Source organism: Maylandia zebra, linkage group LG14 (assembly GCF_041146795.1).
Source record: "Maylandia zebra isolate NMK-2024a linkage group LG14, Mzebra_GT3a, whole genome shotgun sequence".
NCBI classification, from domain to species: domain Eukaryota; kingdom Metazoa; phylum Chordata; class Actinopteri; order Cichliformes; family Cichlidae; genus Maylandia; species Maylandia zebra.
In genome coordinates this window covers 34,693,348-34,715,289 of record NC_135180.1, presented here as the reverse complement: position 1 = coordinate 34,715,289, position 21,942 = coordinate 34,693,348, and the positions used below count along the sequence as shown (strand labels likewise).

The window sequence follows — 21,942 nt, the reverse complement described above, 5'->3', positions numbered from 1 at the left end:
GAGCTCATTTAATTCAGCGTGATACCGTGACAGGATGCCACCTGTGCAACAAGTCCAGTCGTGAACTTTCCTCACTGCTGAATATTCCACTGTTAGCGGTATTTTAACAAAGTGATTGAGAATTCCAGCGACTCAGCTGTATTAGGCAATGTAAAATCACGGAGGTCTGCAACTTTCTGGAGAGTTAATCGCTATAGACTTCTAAACTTCATGTGGCCTTCAAATTAGCTCAAGTACAGTGGGTAGAGAGCTTCACGGAACGGCTCTGCATCCAAGCCTTACATCACCAAGTGCAATGCAAAGCGTAGGATGCAGTGGTGTAAAGCACACCACCACTGGAGCGGAGACATGTTTGATGTGTCCGCATCAATAGCAGTCTTCACAGAAGTGCTTCTGTAGGAATAAAATGCACTTCTGGAGATTCACAGAAGAGTTGAAGCTGCTATATTAAACCCTGTGGATTCAAGATGGGATGTCACTCAAGTTCATATGCATTCAAAGGCAGATCAGTGAATACTTTTGGGAATATTGTGTTAGTTTTTATTCATTTACATCACTGACATCAATGCATCATGTTCGGCTTTTTGGCTGATGAAATAAAGGGGGGGGAAAAAAGCATCATGTGCATTTGGGTAAAAACTTTATTAACAAAACAAGAAGGCAAAGCACAGCCCAAGCATCCATGGCACAGCAGCCTACATTACCTCGCTGTCAATCACTAAAAGTGCCACGAGTATAATAATTCTAACATCCATCGTTGTTACAGTTAAATATTAAAATAACACAGCCACTCGGATATACTGCATAATATATATTTACTCTAAAGACCTTTTAGACAACATCTACAGGAGGGGAGCCCAAGTCATGCTCATTCTCTTGCGCTGTAGCGCCATCTAGTGCCATCTCAGCACATTTACAGTAGTAGTACAATCAGAAACACAACAGCCCAGCAGTAGAAGGAGAAATCAAAAGGCTCGGGACAAAACAGACACTTTGTACCGTTTACAATCTCCAACAGCAATCTGTACTATACTTACAATCTGCACCTTAAGAGTATGGAAATGCTGAGTGATGTAACAGTGAAGAGAAGAAGGCAGAGGGGTTATTATAAGCATTTTAAAAGGAAGATTTCACCCATTTAATGCAATATTAATTTGCTCAAATGCAGGCCAATATTTATCACTCTTTATGGTTTTAGAGTATCACACCTTCATGTGTTGCTGTACTTAATCTTTGCACAAGTTTGAAATTTTATCTGTGATTTTCCAGGTGTAGGAAAGATCACTGCATGTTCACAGGGATCTACTCCACACTCCTGGGGGAGAAAAAAAACAAAATCTTGCACTCCTAAAAGGTTCATGTTTTAATTCTGTTATTACAAATCATGGATATTTTACAGCACTAAATAAAATTTGGTTTAAATTTGATATGAAAAAATTTATCTAAGTACCTCAGTTCAACGTGTCACGCCTCCTTTATTTTTGTATTGTGTTAGTTTATACACCCCAAACAAGTTTCAAGAAATGTACACTTTATGGAAACCAACGTCTGAAAAATACCATCATGTTAAACCCTAAAATCTTAATGTATCTTTCACCCTCATTGTGTTGCATGCATTTAAAATGGTTAACAAACTGCAGTATACATGATCTTAACCTTGCTGACAGGCTTGTAATTTAGAACAGATGTACTTCCCTTTAAAGGGTTGAAAGAGTTCAGGCTCAGTTAGTATTAATGGAAAAATTGCAGATTTATTGTGTTGTCAGATGAGGTGGATTTGCAGTAGTTGATTTATTTATTTATTTTTTGTAATGGTAAAAGTTAGTAATTTCCTCCATTACAACAAGTAATTTCTCTACAGTCTATAAGAAACAGCAGTACACTTTAAACTATTCCAGTGATACTCATTTGGTGTCACATCTCTGGGTTTCTCAAGTTACGGTGGTGCATTTTTTCTTTTCTTTACTTTTTTAAATTCCAGTAGGCACAGAGGAGCTGCTGCCCCGTGGTAGCCCGAGGATAAAGATGAGGTGAAGAAGATGTGACGAGGGTCAGACAGGATTCCAGTGGAAGTCAGAGATGCAGGTGTATAATTTTGCCTAGGCAACCACCCACTGCAGGATGCTGGTGTCCTTCCCACCAGTGGAGATCAGGTGACTGTCATCGTGCAGGAAGGCAACGTTGGTCACGTGACTGCTATGGCCACCGTATTCTTGACTTGGAGCCTGGATAACAAAGCAAAGCAGGACAAAAAAAAAAAGTTAAGGAGTAATTAATTAAAAGTGAACAACATGCTCTTTTGGGAATTTTAAATGAAAGTTTCACGGTTTTCTTTATTTGAAGGATGTATAAACTATATGCACTGTTAACCTGGTGGATACATTACTGCACTAAATGCTCGGTTTCATCCTACTCTGTGCTTTGTAAGATGTCATGGAGAGCAAATGATAATATAGTCATAATAATCCCCAATCACCTGCAGTTCAAACCTTCCCTTTTGTCAGGGGCAGCCAATCATAAGAGAGTTGACCTAAGGAAGGAGGAGCTAAAACTGATCCTTCCAGACTCAGGATGAACTGAGGTGCTTAACCAAGTACAAGATACAAAAGTTTTATTTTGAACTGTGACTCAAGCAAAGATTCTCTAGTAGAGTCCAAGAGCAATAACAGAGTTTAAGTTCTCCATTGTTAATAGTAACCCTTTTCTTTTTCTTGTTTATGCATGTGTAAATTTGTGTGCATCATAGCCAGTGACATCTTACTCAGATAAAGTTGAACAATCTCATATGGGAAGTTATTTCAGCTGCTGTAGTCTTGCTAGAGCTGCTGCTGCCCCTGCAAGCCACTTTGCAACCCATCTCGACCTCAACTCCATTGATTCAATAGGAGCCTGACTTATTTAATCTACGAATCCATGCTCTCCTCTTGACGGGGGCTCTTATTGCAGCTTTAGATTTATTTGCATGGAAGCTACAGGAACAGCGGTCCAATACCAATAATACCAAATATAAACTACTGGAGAAGAAAATTATCTTCTTTAAACAACGTTAACCTTCTTGGTCACATAAATCACCTCATGAACCTTCTAAGTTTCAATAATCATGAAGGTTATTTGCAATGAAAAACAAATGTATAATGTGGGGGTTTTACATTCGTACCAGCTGTTCATGAAACACAACTGTCTGGTTTAAGCCACTAAACACTCATTTTCATTCCAAATCTGTTTAAAATATGTTGTAACTTTTTACAGCTTGTGATTTTCTGCTCTAATGGCAGCCAGTTTGTCTTAATGGACAATTTAGTTTACAGCCCCAGTTTAGAAGGCTTTAACTGAAAACTTGTAAAAAAGGTGTCTAACAGCCTGCAACGGTTTGTGAGCACAATATAAACACCTGGCAGACATTGTGCACATTACAGGCCTGATAATGATAAGGTATTCTGTTATTTCTGCTGAGCTTTCATTGGGTTTCCCCAGTGTTCATTAAAACTTAATCACAATGCAGTTGAGAGACAAACACCATAGCTACGTAGTTCTGGCAGTGTTGAAAGTCAGCGTGTCTGCGAAGTGGAACAAATTTCAACACGAGCATACAAACACGCAGACCCCGGCTCTGATGTGCTTTGTGTTTGTCACTGTGAGTTAACATGACTGACCCTTGGTTGAGAGCAGGGGAAGGAGAACAAGTGCACTTTGCCAAAGTCATCAGCAGAGGACAGCAGGGATCCATCATGTGACCTGCACGCAGCATTGATGTCTGTGCCATCTGCTCCATCTGGCCAGATTCCTGCAAGACACAAAAAGACAAAAAAAAAAAGCTGCGGCCACATAAAAACACCGTGCTCTTCTCCATCAAAACAAATTCGCAAGAAGAAACGACTGTGTGAGAGCTACGCTTGCTTCAGGCAAACATTGCAAAATACTAGTGTGATAAAATAGATGAATTTAAAAAGTTTTATCAACCTACCAAACGTGTTGAAGCTCAGAGTGCAGGTGGAGGTGGCCCACTCCAGGTTGCGCACTGTGTCCATGTTGGTCACATGTTTACCACTGGATGCCTCCCCTAAAAGCCGAAGAAACCCCCCCAAAAGATTCCTTGACATATGAACATAACTTTGAGAAGTCAGTGATATGAGTTTCATATTTTACCAGATTCCTATATTGACAGTAAAATCAGAGGGTGGAGCTAAAAGTGCACATGAACAGACATGAAGTATGACTTACAGAAGAGGATCTCATAGTCTCCTGAGTTGGTGACAAGGTACTGGCTGTTTTTCGACCAGTCCACATGGGTAACAAAGCTGGAGTGTCCCTGGGGAAGAGGCAGATCATGCAGAGTGACGATTGAACATTTTTTGGTAAAACTCTCTTTTAATGTTATTGATGTTAATTTTGAGTGAAATTCTCATCCAAAGAACAGCAATATATCAATTCACTTTTCAACCTCCATAAACTACTTAAGCCTTCAGACACTAGCGATCTGATTTTATGAAAAGAGATCACTGTAAGAATGGGAATTCATTTACAAACAGACATTTACAACTGGCGCTCCATGTGAGCATCTACTTACAGTGCATTTCCCCACACGGCTGTACTTTCGGCCGTTTTCAGTTACAGCATAGATGTAAACAAAGTTATCATGGGAAGCGACAGCCAGGAAGTTACCGTCTGCAGACACAAAGTGAAGTTAGCAGAAAATCAATGAACTGAAATATGAAATTTTGTCTGAACTTTAACATTTTATGGATCTGTGTCAGCGAGGTGAGCAGATGATGTTTTACCCGGAGAGTACTTGACATTGGAAATGATCTCATTGCCATCTGTGTGCATAGAAACAAGATCCCGAGTGTCAGTGTCCAGCACCAACCACCTGCAACACACAAGGCAGAGATTTGGAAAAATGCACATGACAAGGATCCAAATAGGAAGGCTTTAATATCTCCAGCATTAAAGGAGATCAGTGTTAGTGAATGTTTTGTCAATGCTCAGTTTCTGAATTTTAACTTGTTTCAGCTGTAAGGCTCACTTTCCAGTCATGGTCCCCACAGCCAGAACAGCCCCGCTGGGATGGAAGCCTGCAGACCTCCCTGGATCCTAAAGCACAGAGAAGACGACATACTTGTTATTTAGTACTTGTGATTGAACGGGAAGCTCAGTCCCTAACGCTGTCTTCATTCACAAAAATCTTCCTCACCTCGATGGTCTTGCTCCACAGGGGCTGGTGGGAGTGGGCATCCCAGAGGTGAACTTGTTTGTCCTGTGAGCAGGTAACAAACTGCTCCATGGTGGGATGGATGTCCAGACCCCACAGCTCATCGGTGTGACCCTGTAGCACATCATATCATTTCTTATTTAAAATGCAGCATGCATAAAGTTAAAATATTTGTTAGTAGTCAGCCTGTGAATGTTATCAGCATGTACCTGCACAATAGGTGTTAATGTATCAGGGAAGGCAGCTCTGATGATTGCATTCTTGGTGGTTCCAACAAAGAGTTCTCCGGGTTTACCTTCAGCCAGAGCACGAACAGGACCGAAGGACTCTCCCACCTGGACACACACATGCAGCACAGAGTCAAAGAAAGCACAATATTCAAAACATTAAGTAATAAAACTTTTTTTGGAGTTATTTACTTGCAACACAAGAGACACCCACTGACAGTTTAATCACTAAACTGAGAAAAGTTTAAAATAATATTTAAGTGGGTTCCACAGAAGTTTCACGACCTCCGATTTCCCCTCAGAGGAGAATTCGCTCACCTCCATCGTTGCCTTTTTTCTGTAATCGTGGTCCCACAGCACCACCTTGCGGTCTTTCCCCCCTCCAGACACCATGGTGCCGTCCTTGAGAACACACACTGAGAAAATGCCGCCCTCGTGCGCCGCTGACACCACCTGGCTGATGCGGGTACCACCTGTCAGACGACACAGGGAATCAGAGAGTGAGCAGCAGATATCCTGCCTCTTTACATTTGTGCTTCACAGTAATGATAAATGAATGATTTCATTTAAAATCCAGACTGCCGTATCTATGTCAGATGCCCCACCCCCCATTATCAGTGGCTTGCTGATCTTATGTCGTGTCTCAGTCTTGAAAAGATCCACCCAGAATTAAAAGGGCACATTTGGTAAAATCTGGGGTCTTTTTCTGACAAACTTCTCTAACTTTCAATTTAAGGATGTTCCTGTTGACTAACAGATTTGCTTATTCCATCGAGGGCCGATGACCTACAACTTTACTGTGTTAATGGGAATGTGAAGCTCAGTTGTGTTGCTGCTAACTTAGTGTCGTTTGCAAGGAAAGGTTTTGTTAGTACCAATCGACCCTTCAGAGTTCTGGAGTTTTGTTAATTTTTTTAACCTATGTTCTAACGTGAGAAGTTCTGTTTTGTATTCAATGTAACCAGTTTTTGTGTTTCCCTTCGTTTTTTTTCTTTTTTGTTAGCTGTATCCACAAATGCTTAATTTTATGTTCTGTTATTCCTGTTTTATTGAAACAATCATATATGAATATAAACGTGTTCAAACCTTCGTTAATTCAAGCAGCCAGGATTTCTGTGATTGGCGATTGAATCTCTAAATTTTGTCAAAAAAGAAAAGAAAAAAAAAAAAAAGCTGGATCAGAACTTTCACTTTGATCGTACCTTTGGCCCAGATGTAGAGGTTCCCACTGGAGTCTCCTGTGATGGCGTCTCCATTCTCAGCGAATGCCACACACAACACATACTTTGGTTTCTCGTGTTTCTACAAAGCCAGACAAATAAGGATTTCAAGGACTACAGAAAAGACTGCTGTCATAGACTGCACCTTAAGAAATAAAACTAAATATACAGCAGGGTTTTAAGAACAAACAACTTGTGTATAGTTGCGATACCTCAAACAGGCCCTGTCTCTTGGTGAGAGTGTTCCCCTCCATGGTCCAGAAGTTGATGTGAGATTTTCCACAGGTAACAATCAGGTTGGTGTCCATGGGATGAAACACAGCGGCCAGCACAGAGTCATTGGAGCACTGCAGGGACAGAAGCCAGGAAGCTATTGTTTCATTCTATTTGCTATGTTCATGAAAACATACCATTAAAATCCTTCATCCATGCATGTTATCAAAAAAATTTAAAACCAGGAGATCAATAATGATACAGCTGTATGAATGAGATCAGACTCAGGTGGCCATACCTTGACTTCAGCCAGCTGCTTCTCCTTCTGCCAGTTCCAGACTGACAAGATGTGATCGTTGGCATCATCCACAGCGCAAAGGAAGGTGCCGCCATTCTGGTGAATGAATGAATGAATAAATAACTGATTAAATCTTAATAAAGCATGAAAACATAGAAAGGGGCCTGAATGACTTGTGTAAAAACTGGGTATTTGGATAAGTGCATAGTTATTGGGATTGTATTATATTTTGCAGGAAGCATTACACTTGCAGTGTTATATATAGATCACATCATGAGTCTGGCTGACTAAAGCATTGATTATATCTGAGCCAGAACTATGACTCATCAGTTTAACGGGCTTCTTACTGACAAAGACATTAACCATCGCCTGCCAAAACACACTCAAGTAACGTTGTTAAGCCTGTGATTTATGACACCGACTGACGTAGATGATGGATGTAGAAAAACTGAGACACATAAATAGTTGGCTGATTAAATGTGAAGTTTTAGGGGAATATATGTCTTTACACTAAAATAAAACACCTCCAAATGCATCCCCTTTTTCTTTAGAGGTCATTATTCATTGGTGTAATTCCCTGAACTAGAATGATGTTGACACCTCTAGTCTAAAAGGGTGAGACGCTCCTTACCGACTTTGAGAAAGCCACACAGGTGACCGCTCTATCGAACACTCCCGTTCCAAGCACATGGAGCGTGTTGAGGCTCACAGAATCCCAGACGCGAACATGGGGAGCCAGCAGCTGAACAAACACACACAAAAAAAAGAGGAGACATAGTAAAGTTGTTTGATTCATATCAAACCTTCTTCTGGTTTCCACAAAAAACAAAACAAAACTTTATTTGAAGTTTTAAAGCTCTTTCAGTTTCATATTTAGTGATTAGGAGACAACGCTACGGCAGGATTGGAGATGCTCGCAGTACCTTTCCATCTTTAGAGTTTCCAGCCACTTGTCCTGTTGCTATGGTAACCATGTCAGGATGCACACTCAGGCTAAGAAGATATGAGAAAATATTAATTATATTTGTGGCTTTGTGATTATTAATTCTCATTCATTCTGCTTCTTTCACACGATGCCTTTAAAAATGTTTATCGTGACACACGCCGTTTTCTCTGGTCTCTGACTTTTACAGGAAATCTCGAGTATTTTTCAGAAGCACGTTATAGACACTTGACACGTATAAACAACAGCCATATAAACAAACCGATTGACTCACATTTTCCAAGTCAATAAAAACAAATATACAATATTTATTTCAATGTGAATCATATTTTGCATTTCTAAAACACAAAAAAAATGACAACGTGAAGAGGCGGATTCCACGTGACGGCGTGGGAGAGGAGAGCACGATTGTTTCCCTGCAGAGCGGAGTAGCTTTCCCAGCATGCCCCAGGGGGCCTTAATGTTTACATCCCAGTGTCTCCAGGCACAGGATGTCAACTGGTGCTCATTAAGTACAGCACAAATTTCACTGATGGTAAACACAGAAGCTGTCGATGACGTGTTACGCAAAAACAAAAACAACTTCTGAGCAGCTCGTTTCTCTCTTTGTCTCACGTGTGGGGTCGAATAGAGTTTTGCTTTTTTACATTTTCTTTTCATTTTAATTTCTTTTGGGAGGAGATTTGCTCATTTTAGCTTCATTTTTACTGTTTAAAGAGGTTTCCTCTAGTTTTTATTCATTTGAATGATGATTGTTATGTTAGTTCTTCTGTATGAAAAGACATAACATCAAGTGAGTCTGTTTAAACAAAACCATCTATATCACGGTGTGTTAGTTAAACACAGCTTTTGATCAAACGGGATCTGTTTACAAGACTTAGAGTAAATGAGGAAAGCAGAGATGATGCAGGAAAATGCACAGTCTCTGTAAAGATTAAAACACTTTAATGGCTGCTCTCATCAGCCTGCTGTTTTCTCACCATTTGACGTCATCGTTGTGGCCCAGGTAGTGTCTCTGCTGCTGCTCCTCTGTGTTGTACAGCACCACCACTGAAGCATTGAAGTAGACAATCTCTCCCGTGGGAAGCAGGTACAGGTTGGAGCGGCAGTCACGACCACGGTAGCCATAACTGGACCACGGTTAGATTAAGGAAGATGGCTGATGCTGGACAGGATTACCAGAATATTCAGCAATTTTATTTTATATATTTTGTTGATGCTTCTTACTAAGATAACTTAGAAACACCAAATCTTATTTTTTGTAATTTCTTGGTTTTCAGAGATACAGTTTGTGCTTTCACCCCTATTATTTATCTTACAGACAAATATGTGTCAGAACAGCTGTGAAAACAGAAGATATGATCATTAGTTATTAGTTATATTAGAAAAATGTACTCCCACACCGGAGGTCACGTCCATTACGTTTATATGGTCTAACAGGTTGATTGGTGAGCCACAGACAGTTGCATGTTGTATGAATCACAGCAGAATAAATCTAAATAAACCTAAAAATAAAGTAACGCTAGCCTGAGTCTATTAATAAGATATTTTAAATATCTAAACCATCTGAATCTTTAAGTAAACTGTTCGTGTACTTCTTAATTTCTCTCTGTCTGGATCAAGGATACACCCACTGCAGTTTGAGCTTATGGTCAGGCAGCGCCACCTTCTGGTCAAGGCTGTAAGTCCCCTTCTGCTGGTCTGGGACGTGCATGGTGACGGGACGGCCGCGGAGGAACATCCTCACGTAGCTGTCCTCTACAGTTAAAGAGGGAGGGAGGAAAAGCAAGATCACCAGTTAAAGAAAGAGAGAAGGACAAAGTAACACTAGTTTTGACCTCTGTACCATCACCCTCTCTAGCTTTGACAGCATTTTTTACTAACTTTATAACCAAAATGATTTTGTGTCAGTAAGAACATAATTGATTGAAATACTTCTTTAAGTTTCACCCCAGTAATGCCAATTTGAAGACAGCGGACGCAGCAGGAAGTCTAGAAACCTCCCAACTCAACACCTGACATCAGAATAATTTTTCCTTCTTTGGTGCTTGGTATAAATTTTCAGACACTTTGTGATTAAATATGCATACGAGGCCATCTCTCTCTAAATTTGTGCTACTTTGCATGCTTCAGAAGAGAAAATTAAACACTGAATAAAGCCAGCTTCATAATTATCATGTCTCTTTGGTGGCACATTAAGACTTCAAAATGGAAATGAGGAAATATTGTTAACAGCCTCTCACAAAAAATCCTTTCAGAATACAGACAGGACTAAAACTGGAAAATTTGTTGTATGCAAGTGTTGCTGAAGTTTTTCTAAAAGACTTTAAATCCATGTAATATAAAGTTTATACCTTTTTTTTTTTTTTTTAATTGAATAAAAAGCAATTTGCTGGTATAAAATGTAACAAGGATACAGTAACGCAGCATAAAACTTTCATAGCTGCTTCCTTGCATGTAGACGATTATCTTTTCATATAAAGTCTTGCATGCAATGAGGCATAAGTTTAATTAATTTGACCTAATTTGCATAAATGTCCAACAGAAAAAAAACAACGACGTAAAATAGCAAAACAGCACACCACCTCACAATTTACCAGTGCTTAAAAAGATGTCACATTTTTGCTTGTTAAATATATATTAATGGGAAAATGTATAAACAGACAAACAGCTTCACATGCTTAAACACTTTCCAGCAATTACAGATCTTTTGTTTTACAACGTATTCAAAATCTCCAGTAGTCTCGTACTCATCTTAATGGGAGATCCTCTGCATTTCCAACATCCTCTAAAATAATTAAAATGGGACATCACTATCTCTAATGAGAAAATGCATTTCTTTGAAATGACAGTCAGAAGAATCCTTCAAGAGTTCTTCGAGGACCCCTGAAGGCTAATTGAGTTTCACACATGAGAGGCTGCTCATCCCCTTTACAGCAAATTAAAGTGTGACAGTAATTGGAGGCTGAGACATAACAGCTAACGCAATTATCACACACACGCACACACACAGAGAACAGTACAGACAAAAGCAAAGCAATGGTGGGATTAAAATTTTATTTTACCTGCATTGAAAGTGCATTCTTTGGATTTGCTGGAACACAAAAAGAAAAATGGTGTTCAATTAATATTATTTTGCACATTACACGATAAACAGCATGAAGGTTACAATCATTTTCCGAAAGTGCTGAGAGGTGGGTATATTATGTCTTTATAAATTATTTACTCATGCTACATCTCTTACCCACAGTTAATTGAAAATAGAGGGCAGACACACACAGAGTGTACCACACATGTCCAAAGATGTGCACAACTTTTCGCCTTCAGAGGATCAGATGATGTAGTCTGAAGACAGGATTTAGACCCATTTATTTAGAAATCCTGTTTGAATATTACATTCACACTAAATACTATAAGACCTAAAATGTGCAAAGTGAAAAGCATATTTTTAACAAAACGAGTCATACCTGACACGCAACATTTCCAGTATGACCTTTGAGAAAAGTGATTATTTACACTCCTTAGATTATTTTAGAAACTGCACCACTGATGGCAAGGACTATAAGCAGAGGCCTGAGGAGCTTTCAATCAGCCCAGACATGTCAACAACCAGCTGACAGTTGAGGCAGGAACTGGAAAGATCAGATCTGGTGCATACGATTATAGCTACGATGCAGTATGGCACACTTTAATGTAAATAACGTCTTCACCTGAGAAAAGAAATAGTGGTGCTGTAGAGATTTCTGCGGGTAGGTCATTCATAGGATGGATGGCTTTGACCAGTAGTCTGGTCAAACTCATGCCGTGTCAAAAAACATATCAAAGAATATCTAACAGATTAATTTTCTTTGAACATTCATAGAAAAAACATAAAACAAAACAGGAATTGGGGTATAAATCGTGCGGCTTTGTTGTGGTTCACAGTTATCAAACACAGCGACTGGTCTTAAAGGTTTGATTAGGATTTAAAGGTTCATTTCTTATATTCCTAGAATATGAATATAAACTATCACCTGGGAATAGTAAGTAACAGGCCTGGATACACAGAGGACCAGAAGACCTGATACTGAAAGGCTGGTTTGATAAAAATTTGATGAATTTCTTTTATCCTCAACTTGGCGAAACAAATAAAGCAAACAACAAAGTAGCTTGTATTTGCCCCGGGCCGGGCAAGTTGATACACATTTCTTTAACATTATCTTTGATGCCTAAAACTTTCCAACTTGCTAGTTCTGCTGTGTAAACAGGTTTGTAAAGACGAGTCAGCAGACACAAAGCAAACAGAAGTCCACTTGTATTCGCAGACAGTGTCAGTGCCTATCAGTTAAACACACGGAAGATGTGAAACAGTGTGACAGAGAAGCATCGCAGTGGTCAGAATTAAAAGATGCCACACAGACAAGCTAAATGCATTTACAAGTAAAAATGACAACCGGCGAGTCAGCCACTCTGCCAGGATCCGTGATTAGACCTGCCAATCAAAACCTGCCACATCAGCGAGAGCTGCAGATGTCCCTGAATCTGCTGTCACCCAATCAGAACTGCCTGCCAAGCATTTCAGCGCATGCTGAGAACTCAACCTAACCTGTCTGGATGCTATCAACCAATCGGGATGTTGAAGCGCTGCCTCGGCTGACAGCTGGATGTCACCATGGCAACAGCAATAAAGGTAAGGCTTGATACGATAAGAGGGAAATGGATGTTTGGTCCTCGCAAAGCAACAAGCGAATCAAGAAAGACGTGCTTGACTTTTCTGAGTATTTCTATGGAAACACAGGCAAACAAATAACAGCAGCGAACACACTTCTTCTCATGTAGATTTATTGTACAACCACAGAGCAAGTCATATAATACAGAAGAGTACTATGAGGAAAACTGCAGTGACACAGAACATTTGTCTCAGGTTCACAGATAAACAAAGATAAACCACTCAAACTAGAATCAACATCTTACTATAGCAAAGTTAGTTTAGATTTAGGTTTAAATCCAATATCTGTTCAGGCTCATAAGGGAAGAATGTAATAAGCAGGCACTGAAGATCATCACCAACCACACATGGCTGGTCTGAAACCCTGAGTACTCACTAATAATTTCAATACAATATCCATTTATTTGCTGTACTTATTAAGTTATCCAGCCTTGATCTGTTATGCATGGATCTGTAGGAGGAGTATGACTAAGAAAAACAAACAAACAAAAACCTGGAATGTGTCTTTTTCAACCTTTTTCATTTTTCCAGTAGTTCCACATTAGGTGAATGATTTTGGACACAAGCTATCTTTTGGTTCCTGGTGATATGCGTTTTGTGAGGAGACATTTTGCCACATATTCTAATCACTACCTCTTTGAACATTTATGTCAAATATGAGGAAACTCCCTGAAGGCTTTCAAAAGAATTGTTAACACCACAGAGGGAAAACCTGAAAGCATGAAACCTCCATACCTGGTGGGTCGGTTAAAAAAAAAACAAAAAAACAAAAAAAACAGACTAGTTGACAAAAAGAAGCTTTACCAAGGCTGCATTATGAAAGTAACACATAAAGACACTGAGTGAGTGGGAAAGACTGCGGCATACAAACATGAAAAGACCCCAGGCTGTGCCGTGTGTATCCTGATATTTGTTTAATGGGGAGTTTACTAAATAAAATCTTGACAGTATTGAGACATATCAATAGCTCTCTAAGCTTACGGGTCAACTGAAACAATGATTTGAGATTTCTTTTATAGGTTCGTTACAATGTGAACAAGGGACCTATGCAAAAAGAAAACAGGAAAATGAGATGAGAGCCTGCGTGTGTGTTTGAAGAAGATTAAAGGACAGCAGAGCAAACAGACGAGTCATCCGAGGGCCTGTGTGGCGTCTGTTGTGTCTCTGGGCAGTTAGAGGCGACCAGGAGGGGTTTCGGCTCTTTAAAGCAACCACATAAAGCCCTGTTTGTTCCTTGAACTGCGAGCATGTGTTTCTGTTTGTGTGCATGTGTAAGTGTGGTCTGCCAGGAAGATGAGGCGTGGCATGGCTCTGGCCAATAACAGAACACAATTGATCCAGAACCTGTAATTATGGCGGTCCATGCTGCGCAACTGGCAGCCGGACAGGGCTCATAACTCTGCCTCTACAACCCAACGGCAGCGGCCGTCACTAGTCACCGGGTTTCCAGGCAGAGGGAACGCACAAACAGACCTCTCATTAACATGCAGCACCGAGGGTGTAGTTGGCCTTTTCTGTGGGCTCTCTGAAAACACAAAGGGTTCTTGTAAGAACCAGAGGGCACTAATGAGCACCGGTGCATCTGCAGAAAGATTAAAAGGACCGACATTTTTGTGCTGGGCCACTTGTCACTTTGAATATATTGAACTTTAACCACTTTTTGCAAGCAACAAAATCAGGATATTTTATCCTAAACTTAGTGGTTTGAAATAATAAACGGATATTTTTACTCCTGCAGATCAAACTTGCAAAGAGCATTTGTTTGGTTATCATTTTTTGCTGTTTACAAGAGACACCTTCTCTCTTTCTTATAGGAACTCTTAAGTACTAGTTCCATCCATCTGGGAGATTAGAGTGATGCACACAGGGAGGCAGAAGATGTTGTGGTCCGAGTAATGGGACTCATCCCCCTGAACTGTGGTGGGAGTGGTGGGAGTGGTCAAGAGTGCATGCATCCATTTCCTGCTCAATTAGGACTTAAGTACTGCAGCAGCTATAACAATAGACATGAACATAGTTGACTTTCTTCATATTTTCACTTGTGCGCAAAATACATTAGTGTATTTTGTTTTAGTCATAAACTAATCAACTCTGACACTTATGAGGCATCAGACAGTGTCCAGATAGCAAAAGGGGAGGAAGAAAAATAAGAAAAATCTGCATTTTTAATCCAATGTTATGCTTTATTCTGATTCTAACAATCATTAGAGTTTCATCTAACCAACTTCAGATTTCCTGTAAAATTATAAACCTCAAAAAGCAAGAAGGAAGGCACAGTTTTTCCATGTAATGCATTCTAGATCCAAGTGATACAAACACAAAAAGGAGATGACAGACTGAACGTGATATGAATCTTTTCCTTTTCCGTAGTGTATGCAAACCCTGTACAATACTCGTGCTACCCTAACTTTGAAATGACTTATTATATGAAAATAAAGACAGACACATTGATGTTAAACTGGTTCAATGTGGTGCAAAATAGTCCTCTCCAATCAGACACATGCTCAGTATGTTTGCTGCATGTAGAGCAGGATGTTCAATCAATGTTATCAATGTTTCTGCAAGCTGTGCAGAATTGATAATGGTAACATCAGTCCCACAGCTTCCCATCTCTGGTCATAATGCTACAGAGGATTACAAAACAAAAGTCTTAGTAGCATTTTGAATTGATGCTCAATTAGCTACTTTTAACTTGTTTCGGAAATCAATGAATTAATTTGGAAAACTTGAAAATTAATTAGTATATAAAAGTGCACCAAGCTCAGTAGCAAATTAAAGTAGAGCAGATGATGACGGGTACTTTGTAAAACCTGAACATGTGTAATATTCTTGTTGAAGTTCAGGGTGTCCAGTAAAGCAGGAGCTCTGTCTGATCTGCTGTCAGAGTCAGTCAGGTTTAACAGAATAATGAGTTAGCCGACAGATCTGCTGAGTACAGAGCGACTGGTCCGATGTCACATCACATTCACTGAGTCCCATCTGTCTGTGTGCGTTTCATAACCAGGCAGAAATGTTCATTAGCAGCCAAAACAGCAGCTTACGCCTAAAATGGTTTAGCATTTGCATAATGTAATGAGTTTGTAATAAAGAAATACACTTCAGGAAAATAAATATTTTCACAACAGCCAGATAGATGGTTTTTACTTTGAATGCGGTTGTTATGTGAATGTTAGCTAAATAAATAAGCATTTGTAACTCACCTTATTCATATTTGTTTGAACCAAACATTTAAAACTCAAAGTATCACACAGTTTAGCATTTTTTCATAAGACCTGCCCCTTGCCATTAGGCTCATGGTCGATGAACTCATCAAGCTTTGTTGTTTTATTCATGTAACCATGCAGCTGCCCCTCCCCACAGCCCTGCAGACAGAGAACCCGACTGCATCTAATGGTTTGCGTGACAACGGTTTCAAAAAGCAGCACCACTTCCCCTGAATGTCTTCGAACCTAAGCACTGACTGCTGACTTTGTTTGGAGTGAAAACAACCAAGCATTTCAGAGGGTAAAGCCTGAATGCATTTACCTACCAATAAAAACTGTATTTAATTTTCTTTTCATTTAAACTGCAGCTGAGGGACTAGTTGTAACAAAAACAAGTACCTCTCTTTATAAAAGCTGTGTATTCATTTTCCATAATGGAGATACCAACCAGCCATCCAAGGTTTAAAGCTACACAGTTTCCTTTATGACATGCAAACAACTTAGGTCGTAATTAGCATGTCTTTGCCTTTCAAATGATTCCCAAATATACCATCTCTGCTTAAAGTCTGCTTCTACTCAATTCTAGTCAATCATTGACTACTCATTGTAAAGCAGCAAATTACCTGGGTGATTTCTTCATGTCTGCAAGGTTTCCGTTACACTAAACGTCAACACTGGTGAGCAGTCAGAGCGATTCTTCTCCTGTCCAAAGCCACACCAACACACGGACTTCCTCCTTCACTCTGCAAACTTTTAGCTCAGCCTGAAAGGTCATATTATCCAATCAGAATGCACTTCCTTATTGTCCAGGCACACCCCTTTCTGCACAACTACCACGCCTCCCTTTTACCAAGAACTGTTAGAAACATGATACATCAGCAGAATGAAAGGAGTAAAGGAGACAGTAGAGGAGAGGAGAGAAATCAGGTCATATCATCCAATCAGAATCCACTTCCTTACTGTACAGGCACGCCCCTTTCTGCACAACTACCACACCTCCCTTTTACCAAGAACTGTTAGATTAGATTAGATTAGATAGAACTTTATTAATCCCTCGGGTGGGTTCCTCTGGGAAATTCGATTTCCAAAAAAGCACAGCACCGACAGAAGTTACATGTTAAACATGATACTTGAATGAAAGGAGTAAAGGAGACAGCAGAGTAGAGTAGAGTAGAGTAGAGTAGAGCAGAGTAGAGCAGAGTAGAGATAAGGATCAGAATCAGGCCGCCAAAGACTATAATCGAGTCCACTGGATGCTTTGGAAAATGTTTATTTAGACATTTCTGGGTTTTTGTTTTTGTTTTGTTTTGTGGGGGTTTTTTTAAACCATGGTTACACAGCAGTAAAATTCCAATTAAGGACAGTCAGTGAAGTAAAGTTTTACTTTACTTTTACAGTTTCTTCCAATTTGAACCAGAGAGTTCTGCTAACAGATTCCTTTAATCTACCACAGCAGCATTTCTTTATCATGTAAAAAAACTGACACGCACTGCTGAAATGCATCTTCTTTTTCTTATATTAAGATATCGCAGCGATTAAATGTGTAAAAAACTTCCTTGAGCCGACAGGAAGCAGAGTTTCATTGGTCTGACCCACCTAAGATTAAAGTAGTTTGTATGTGGCCCATTTTATGCGCTTTCTGCAGTTTTGTCAGTGGTGATCACTGTGGTCATTATACATAAAAAAATCAACAAACAAACACCGGTGCCTTGAAATTCCCCCCAAAATTGTGCTCTCTCTTTTAAATTGCCTTTTCAAAAATGTAACTATGCCCTTGTCAAAAAAAATAATCCTATTAAAGAGCAACATTTTTATTGTTTCCCAGTTTTAGATGGTATCAACACCTCTGAGAGGATGATTTAAAACAACACGAGTAAAACCAAAGACTGAACTGATGTATGATGAAAAATCCATCCATTTATCCATCCATCTTCTTCCGCCTATCAGGAGCCGGGTCGCGGGGGCAGCAGCCTAAGCAGAGAAGCTCCATGGCCTCCTCCAGCCTGTCCGGAGGAACGCCAACGACACTGAACCTACTGTTATACCTAAAATACTATGATCTTCTCTAGATACTATATTAGGACTTAAATTTACACTGACACTGCTTTCTTTATAATAACAATTTTTTTGCATTTTTCCAGGATGACAATGGAGGAGAGTATCTCCACATACATTGTAAAGGGTCAGGTTGCTTATTATTTTACTCGTTCTTCACCGTTTTTCCAGCATCTGACTGGGACAGACTGCCAGACTGGTTCAATTACTGCCACTTGAGTCTGCCTACAGACAGAAGACAGTGCAGCGATAAGACAGCTCATTACGACTAACCCACTGAACTTCATCACAGTCCTTCTGACCCACAGTTTGTTAGAAAAAAAGTTTTCAGACTGGTTGTCATGGCAACGCAGTCGAGCAGCAATCTCCAGGGATGAAAAATGAAGCCTGCTTGGATGTGGTGAAAACTGCAATCCCTAAAATGACCACTTGAGACAGACTCCCATGCTGTAACGCCCAAACCTAATGACTTATAATGACTGTTTTTCCACTGCAAGGCTCAGCCTCACAGCAGAACCATACTTGCCAATCTTAAGACCTCAGAATTATGGAGGCATTCAAAAAGGGGAGTGTAGGTTATACATATACAAAAAAAACTGGCATTCTACAGTATTTATTTATTTAACACTATTTATTTAAAGTTAAATGTCACCGTTATTACTGTCCCCAGCCGGGGCTTTCCAAATTCAGAGGCTGCATCCACGTGAGGACCCCTCCGTGGCTTAAGTGGGCCAGGTCCTCTAAAAGCCAGGTAGGCTGGAAGTGAGTGACTGTGACGGTCTAGCCTTCAGAATTACGTCACGGGCTTTCTCGGTGGAGTGAAACTCTGCCGTCTGCTCCTTGCTATCCAGACATAACCGGACGCTGGCGCAAATTTGGGACCATCTCACACTTCTGTTTTCTGTTTGACGTTTATTCAGCTGTGCGAAAACCCCTGGAGGAACACACCCCCCCCCCCCCCCCCCCCCCCGAGGGATTAATAAAGTTGTATTTAATCTAATGTAATAACTTTAATCTCAGCCAAACCGTTTTACTGAGGAACAAATAGAACCTTGAAAAAAGTCAAACAATATCATTTTTAGGTTATCTAAGTGATTTATATATCATGTTTAACCTGAGTAGCGAAAGACCGCGGGGGTTTGAAAACGATGTGCCGGGAGTTTGCTGTTCTCGCCGGCTCAGATATTTGAAGTTCACACTGCTACATTTCCTCCTCAAAATGTGCTAAAAGTTTATTTTGCGATCCAGAAAGAGTAATAAAACTAAGTAGCTGCCGCCATTGTTGGAAACTGGAATTGGCTGGGCCGCGCTATGAATTCTGTTATATGGTTTTTCAATTTTGTTGTCCAGGTGGAAAAACAGGAGAAATTCGGGAGAATGGTGGCTCCGGGAGATTTTCGGGAGGGGCACTGAAATTCGGGATTCCCCCGGAAAAATCTGAAGGGGTGGCATGTATGAGCAGAACATGTGCAGCATTATTTTGGTAGATTTCCCCTAAAGGACAAATGTAGAGGTAGAACCTTTCTTATAACTCACCCATGTAAGCATTAAGGCTTTAAGTTATGCATTATTAGGGATATTTTTGATAAACCTGTGGGAAGCAGGAAGGCTTTTGGCTCTCTGCTGGATTTCAGCTTCACCACTTTGACTCGCTCTAAAATATTTGTGTGTTGTTGCCTTTTGGAGCACTTTTATTGCATTATCTGACAAACAACAGGGTTTACTCTGTGGTCAGTACTTTAGTGTCCCAAACATTAAGAGTTGTCCATAGATTTTGCATTAAACGTCTATGTTTTCACACCAGCTCTCAGATAAAGGCTGTTACCTTTTGCCACCAGAGGAGCTGCTGGAGGATGTTGTTCGACTCCGACTCTCCGCCCCCATCTCTCTCCTCACCAGGGTGAGACGTTCTGTGGACATACTCTTTCTGAAGAAGGGAAGAGGAGGGAGAACTCTTGATGTTTTGATGAACAAACTGTAACATTACCATTTTTACATGAAGTTACAATTGGGTTAAAAGAGGATTAAAAACAACAGTTGATTGCTAAGTTAATGCCTATTCAATTAAACTTAAAGTATCAAACAAGAGAAAGTAAAGTGTACTTGATGATGCTATTTTACATAAAAGTAAATTAACTTTAACTGTCAATTAAAGAATACATCAAATTGCAGTTCCATTTTTATTAACGTGAATAGGGGATTAAAAAATAGGACACCCTTGCAAACGAAAAATGAAAAGTCTTGTTATGTTGTGTTCAGCATCTTTGCTTTCCATTCTTAATCCTACCTCTTTATAGACTGTAGCACCTCTTTCTTTGGAGATGAAGGCGAAGAAAGGAGACGTTTCTGTTGAATGTAGCCATTACTCAGAGGTCGGGAGGGAAGAGCCTGCAGGAGCTGTCGCACTGAAAGAAAAGAAAATGCCATGAGCACAAAGTGCGTACAGCTTCCCAGTTCCAGACCCCAGTTAAACTTTTAATTTACCACTTCCAGATCAATGTCATCAAGGGAAACAGAAGATTTCTATATTTGGCATATAAGCAAATGTGATTTGCATGCTCAGCTTGTTCAACTGACAACACAAAGCTTTCATTTTAGCGGTGGCTGGCCATTCTGACTTGTGACAAACGTAAATTAAAAGAAAGTATGATTTTATATCAGCATGTATTTTTTGTGAATAGTTTAGCAGTAGCAGGATTAAGTCAATTTAAGGTATTTATATCATTTCTAAATACTAACATAGTAAAAGTTAAGAACTGCAGCACAGATATAGTTGGGATCTGAAACCACCTGATTGGAGAGCAATGACATTTATCTTGGAATATGAAAAGCAGCAACATATTTCAGCTTTACAGAAGCACTGATGTTACCTACCCTTGGTAGGTGGTGCCGCAGCTGTAGTGGCCAGAGATCTCCTCCCAGCATGAACGCCTGCTGGTTGCTTCCCTTGGCTCTGCTCCTCACAATAGCCGAGCCGGCGCAGGGCATCAGCCAGAGCCGCCTTCAGCAGCTGGATCTCGTCCTCTTGCAACTGCAGCCTCTGCTCCAGGTGAGACACCCGGTCCTCCATGTCCATGTTACTGCTCGCCGACACAGTGTCATCTGGAGAGTTTAAGTGTTTAACCTTTTAGTTTTAATGAATTCTAGGGGTTATAATGTAGATTTTAAGAGTTAAACCATAGAGATAAAGGAGTCACATGCAGCTGCATATGGGATTGTGAGAAAAGAATACTTAATAAAAAACTTAAATAAAAAAGAACCTAAAAATGTTTACAAAACAAACAAACAAACAAATATCACAATGAGTTTTCAGAACTTGAGGTGCACATTTTTTAATTTATTTTGGATTTTCTCTAATCCACACAGGTTCAAAAGTATACATATACCTTCAAACACCCACTAATATTTGCTTAAATGTCCCTTAGCAAGTTGCACCTCAACCAAACCCCTTTGGTAGCCATCAACAAGCTGCTGGCATAATTCTGGCTGCACATTTGACCAATCTTCTTGGCAGAATTGTTATAGTTCACTTAAAGTGATTGGTTTCTTGAATGGACCCCGCTTTTAGTCCACAAACTCAGTTGAGCTTAAAAGTATTAATTTTGGAGCAGGAGCTTCTTTCTTGGTCAGCACTTTCCCAGTCTATGGTGCTTCAAAGCTCACGTTAGACCTTCAGAAAATACTGATTTCCAATTCAATTAAGTTTTATTTATATAGCGGATTGGTCTCAACGCACTGTATATTGTAAGGTAAAGACCAACAATCAAATGACAACCTTTGAGCAAGCCCTTGGAGACAGTGGGAAGGAAAAAAATCCCTTTTAACAGGAAGACACCTCAGGCAGAACCAGGCTCAGGGAGGGGGGC

General features: G+C 40.0%; 1 protein-coding gene across 2 annotated transcripts in view; it reads right to left on the bottom strand.

Moving 5' to 3' along the window:
* Positions 1-623: 623 nt before the first annotated feature.
* eml2 (EMAP like 2) overlaps positions 624-21,942 on the bottom strand; it is a 31,891-nt gene continuing 10,572 nt past the window's right edge. The window contains exons 2-22 of one of the 2 annotated variants that reach the window (XM_004569590.6): positions 20,951-21,178; positions 20,364-20,481; positions 19,902-20,003; positions 11,176-11,204; positions 9,739-9,868; positions 9,091-9,240; positions 8,091-8,160; positions 7,799-7,909; positions 7,168-7,263; positions 6,869-7,003; positions 6,639-6,738; positions 5,755-5,909; positions 5,419-5,544; positions 5,192-5,323; positions 5,024-5,091; positions 4,779-4,867; positions 4,568-4,665; positions 4,222-4,309; positions 3,965-4,060; positions 3,654-3,784; positions 624-2,225 (exon numbers count right to left, since the gene is read on the bottom strand). In XM_004569590.6, the coding sequence (XP_004569647.2) occupies positions 2,100-2,225; positions 3,654-3,784; positions 3,965-4,060; positions 4,222-4,309; positions 4,568-4,665; positions 4,779-4,867; positions 5,024-5,091; positions 5,192-5,323; positions 5,419-5,544; positions 5,755-5,909; positions 6,639-6,738; positions 6,869-7,003; positions 7,168-7,263; positions 7,799-7,909; positions 8,091-8,160; positions 9,091-9,240; positions 9,739-9,868; positions 11,176-11,204; positions 19,902-20,003; positions 20,364-20,481; positions 20,951-21,178 (2,378 nt within the window). In that variant the 3' untranslated portion in view covers positions 624-2,099. Of the gene's footprint in view, positions 2,226-3,653; positions 3,785-3,964; positions 4,061-4,221; positions 4,310-4,567; positions 4,666-4,778; positions 4,868-5,023; positions 5,092-5,191; positions 5,324-5,418; positions 5,545-5,754; positions 5,910-6,638; positions 6,739-6,868; positions 7,004-7,167; positions 7,264-7,798; positions 7,910-8,090; positions 8,161-9,090; positions 9,241-9,738; positions 9,869-11,175; positions 11,205-16,644; positions 16,791-19,901; positions 20,004-20,363; positions 20,482-20,950; positions 21,179-21,942 lie in introns of those variants that run through there. The other variant, XM_004569592.6, reaches the window with a different exon arrangement.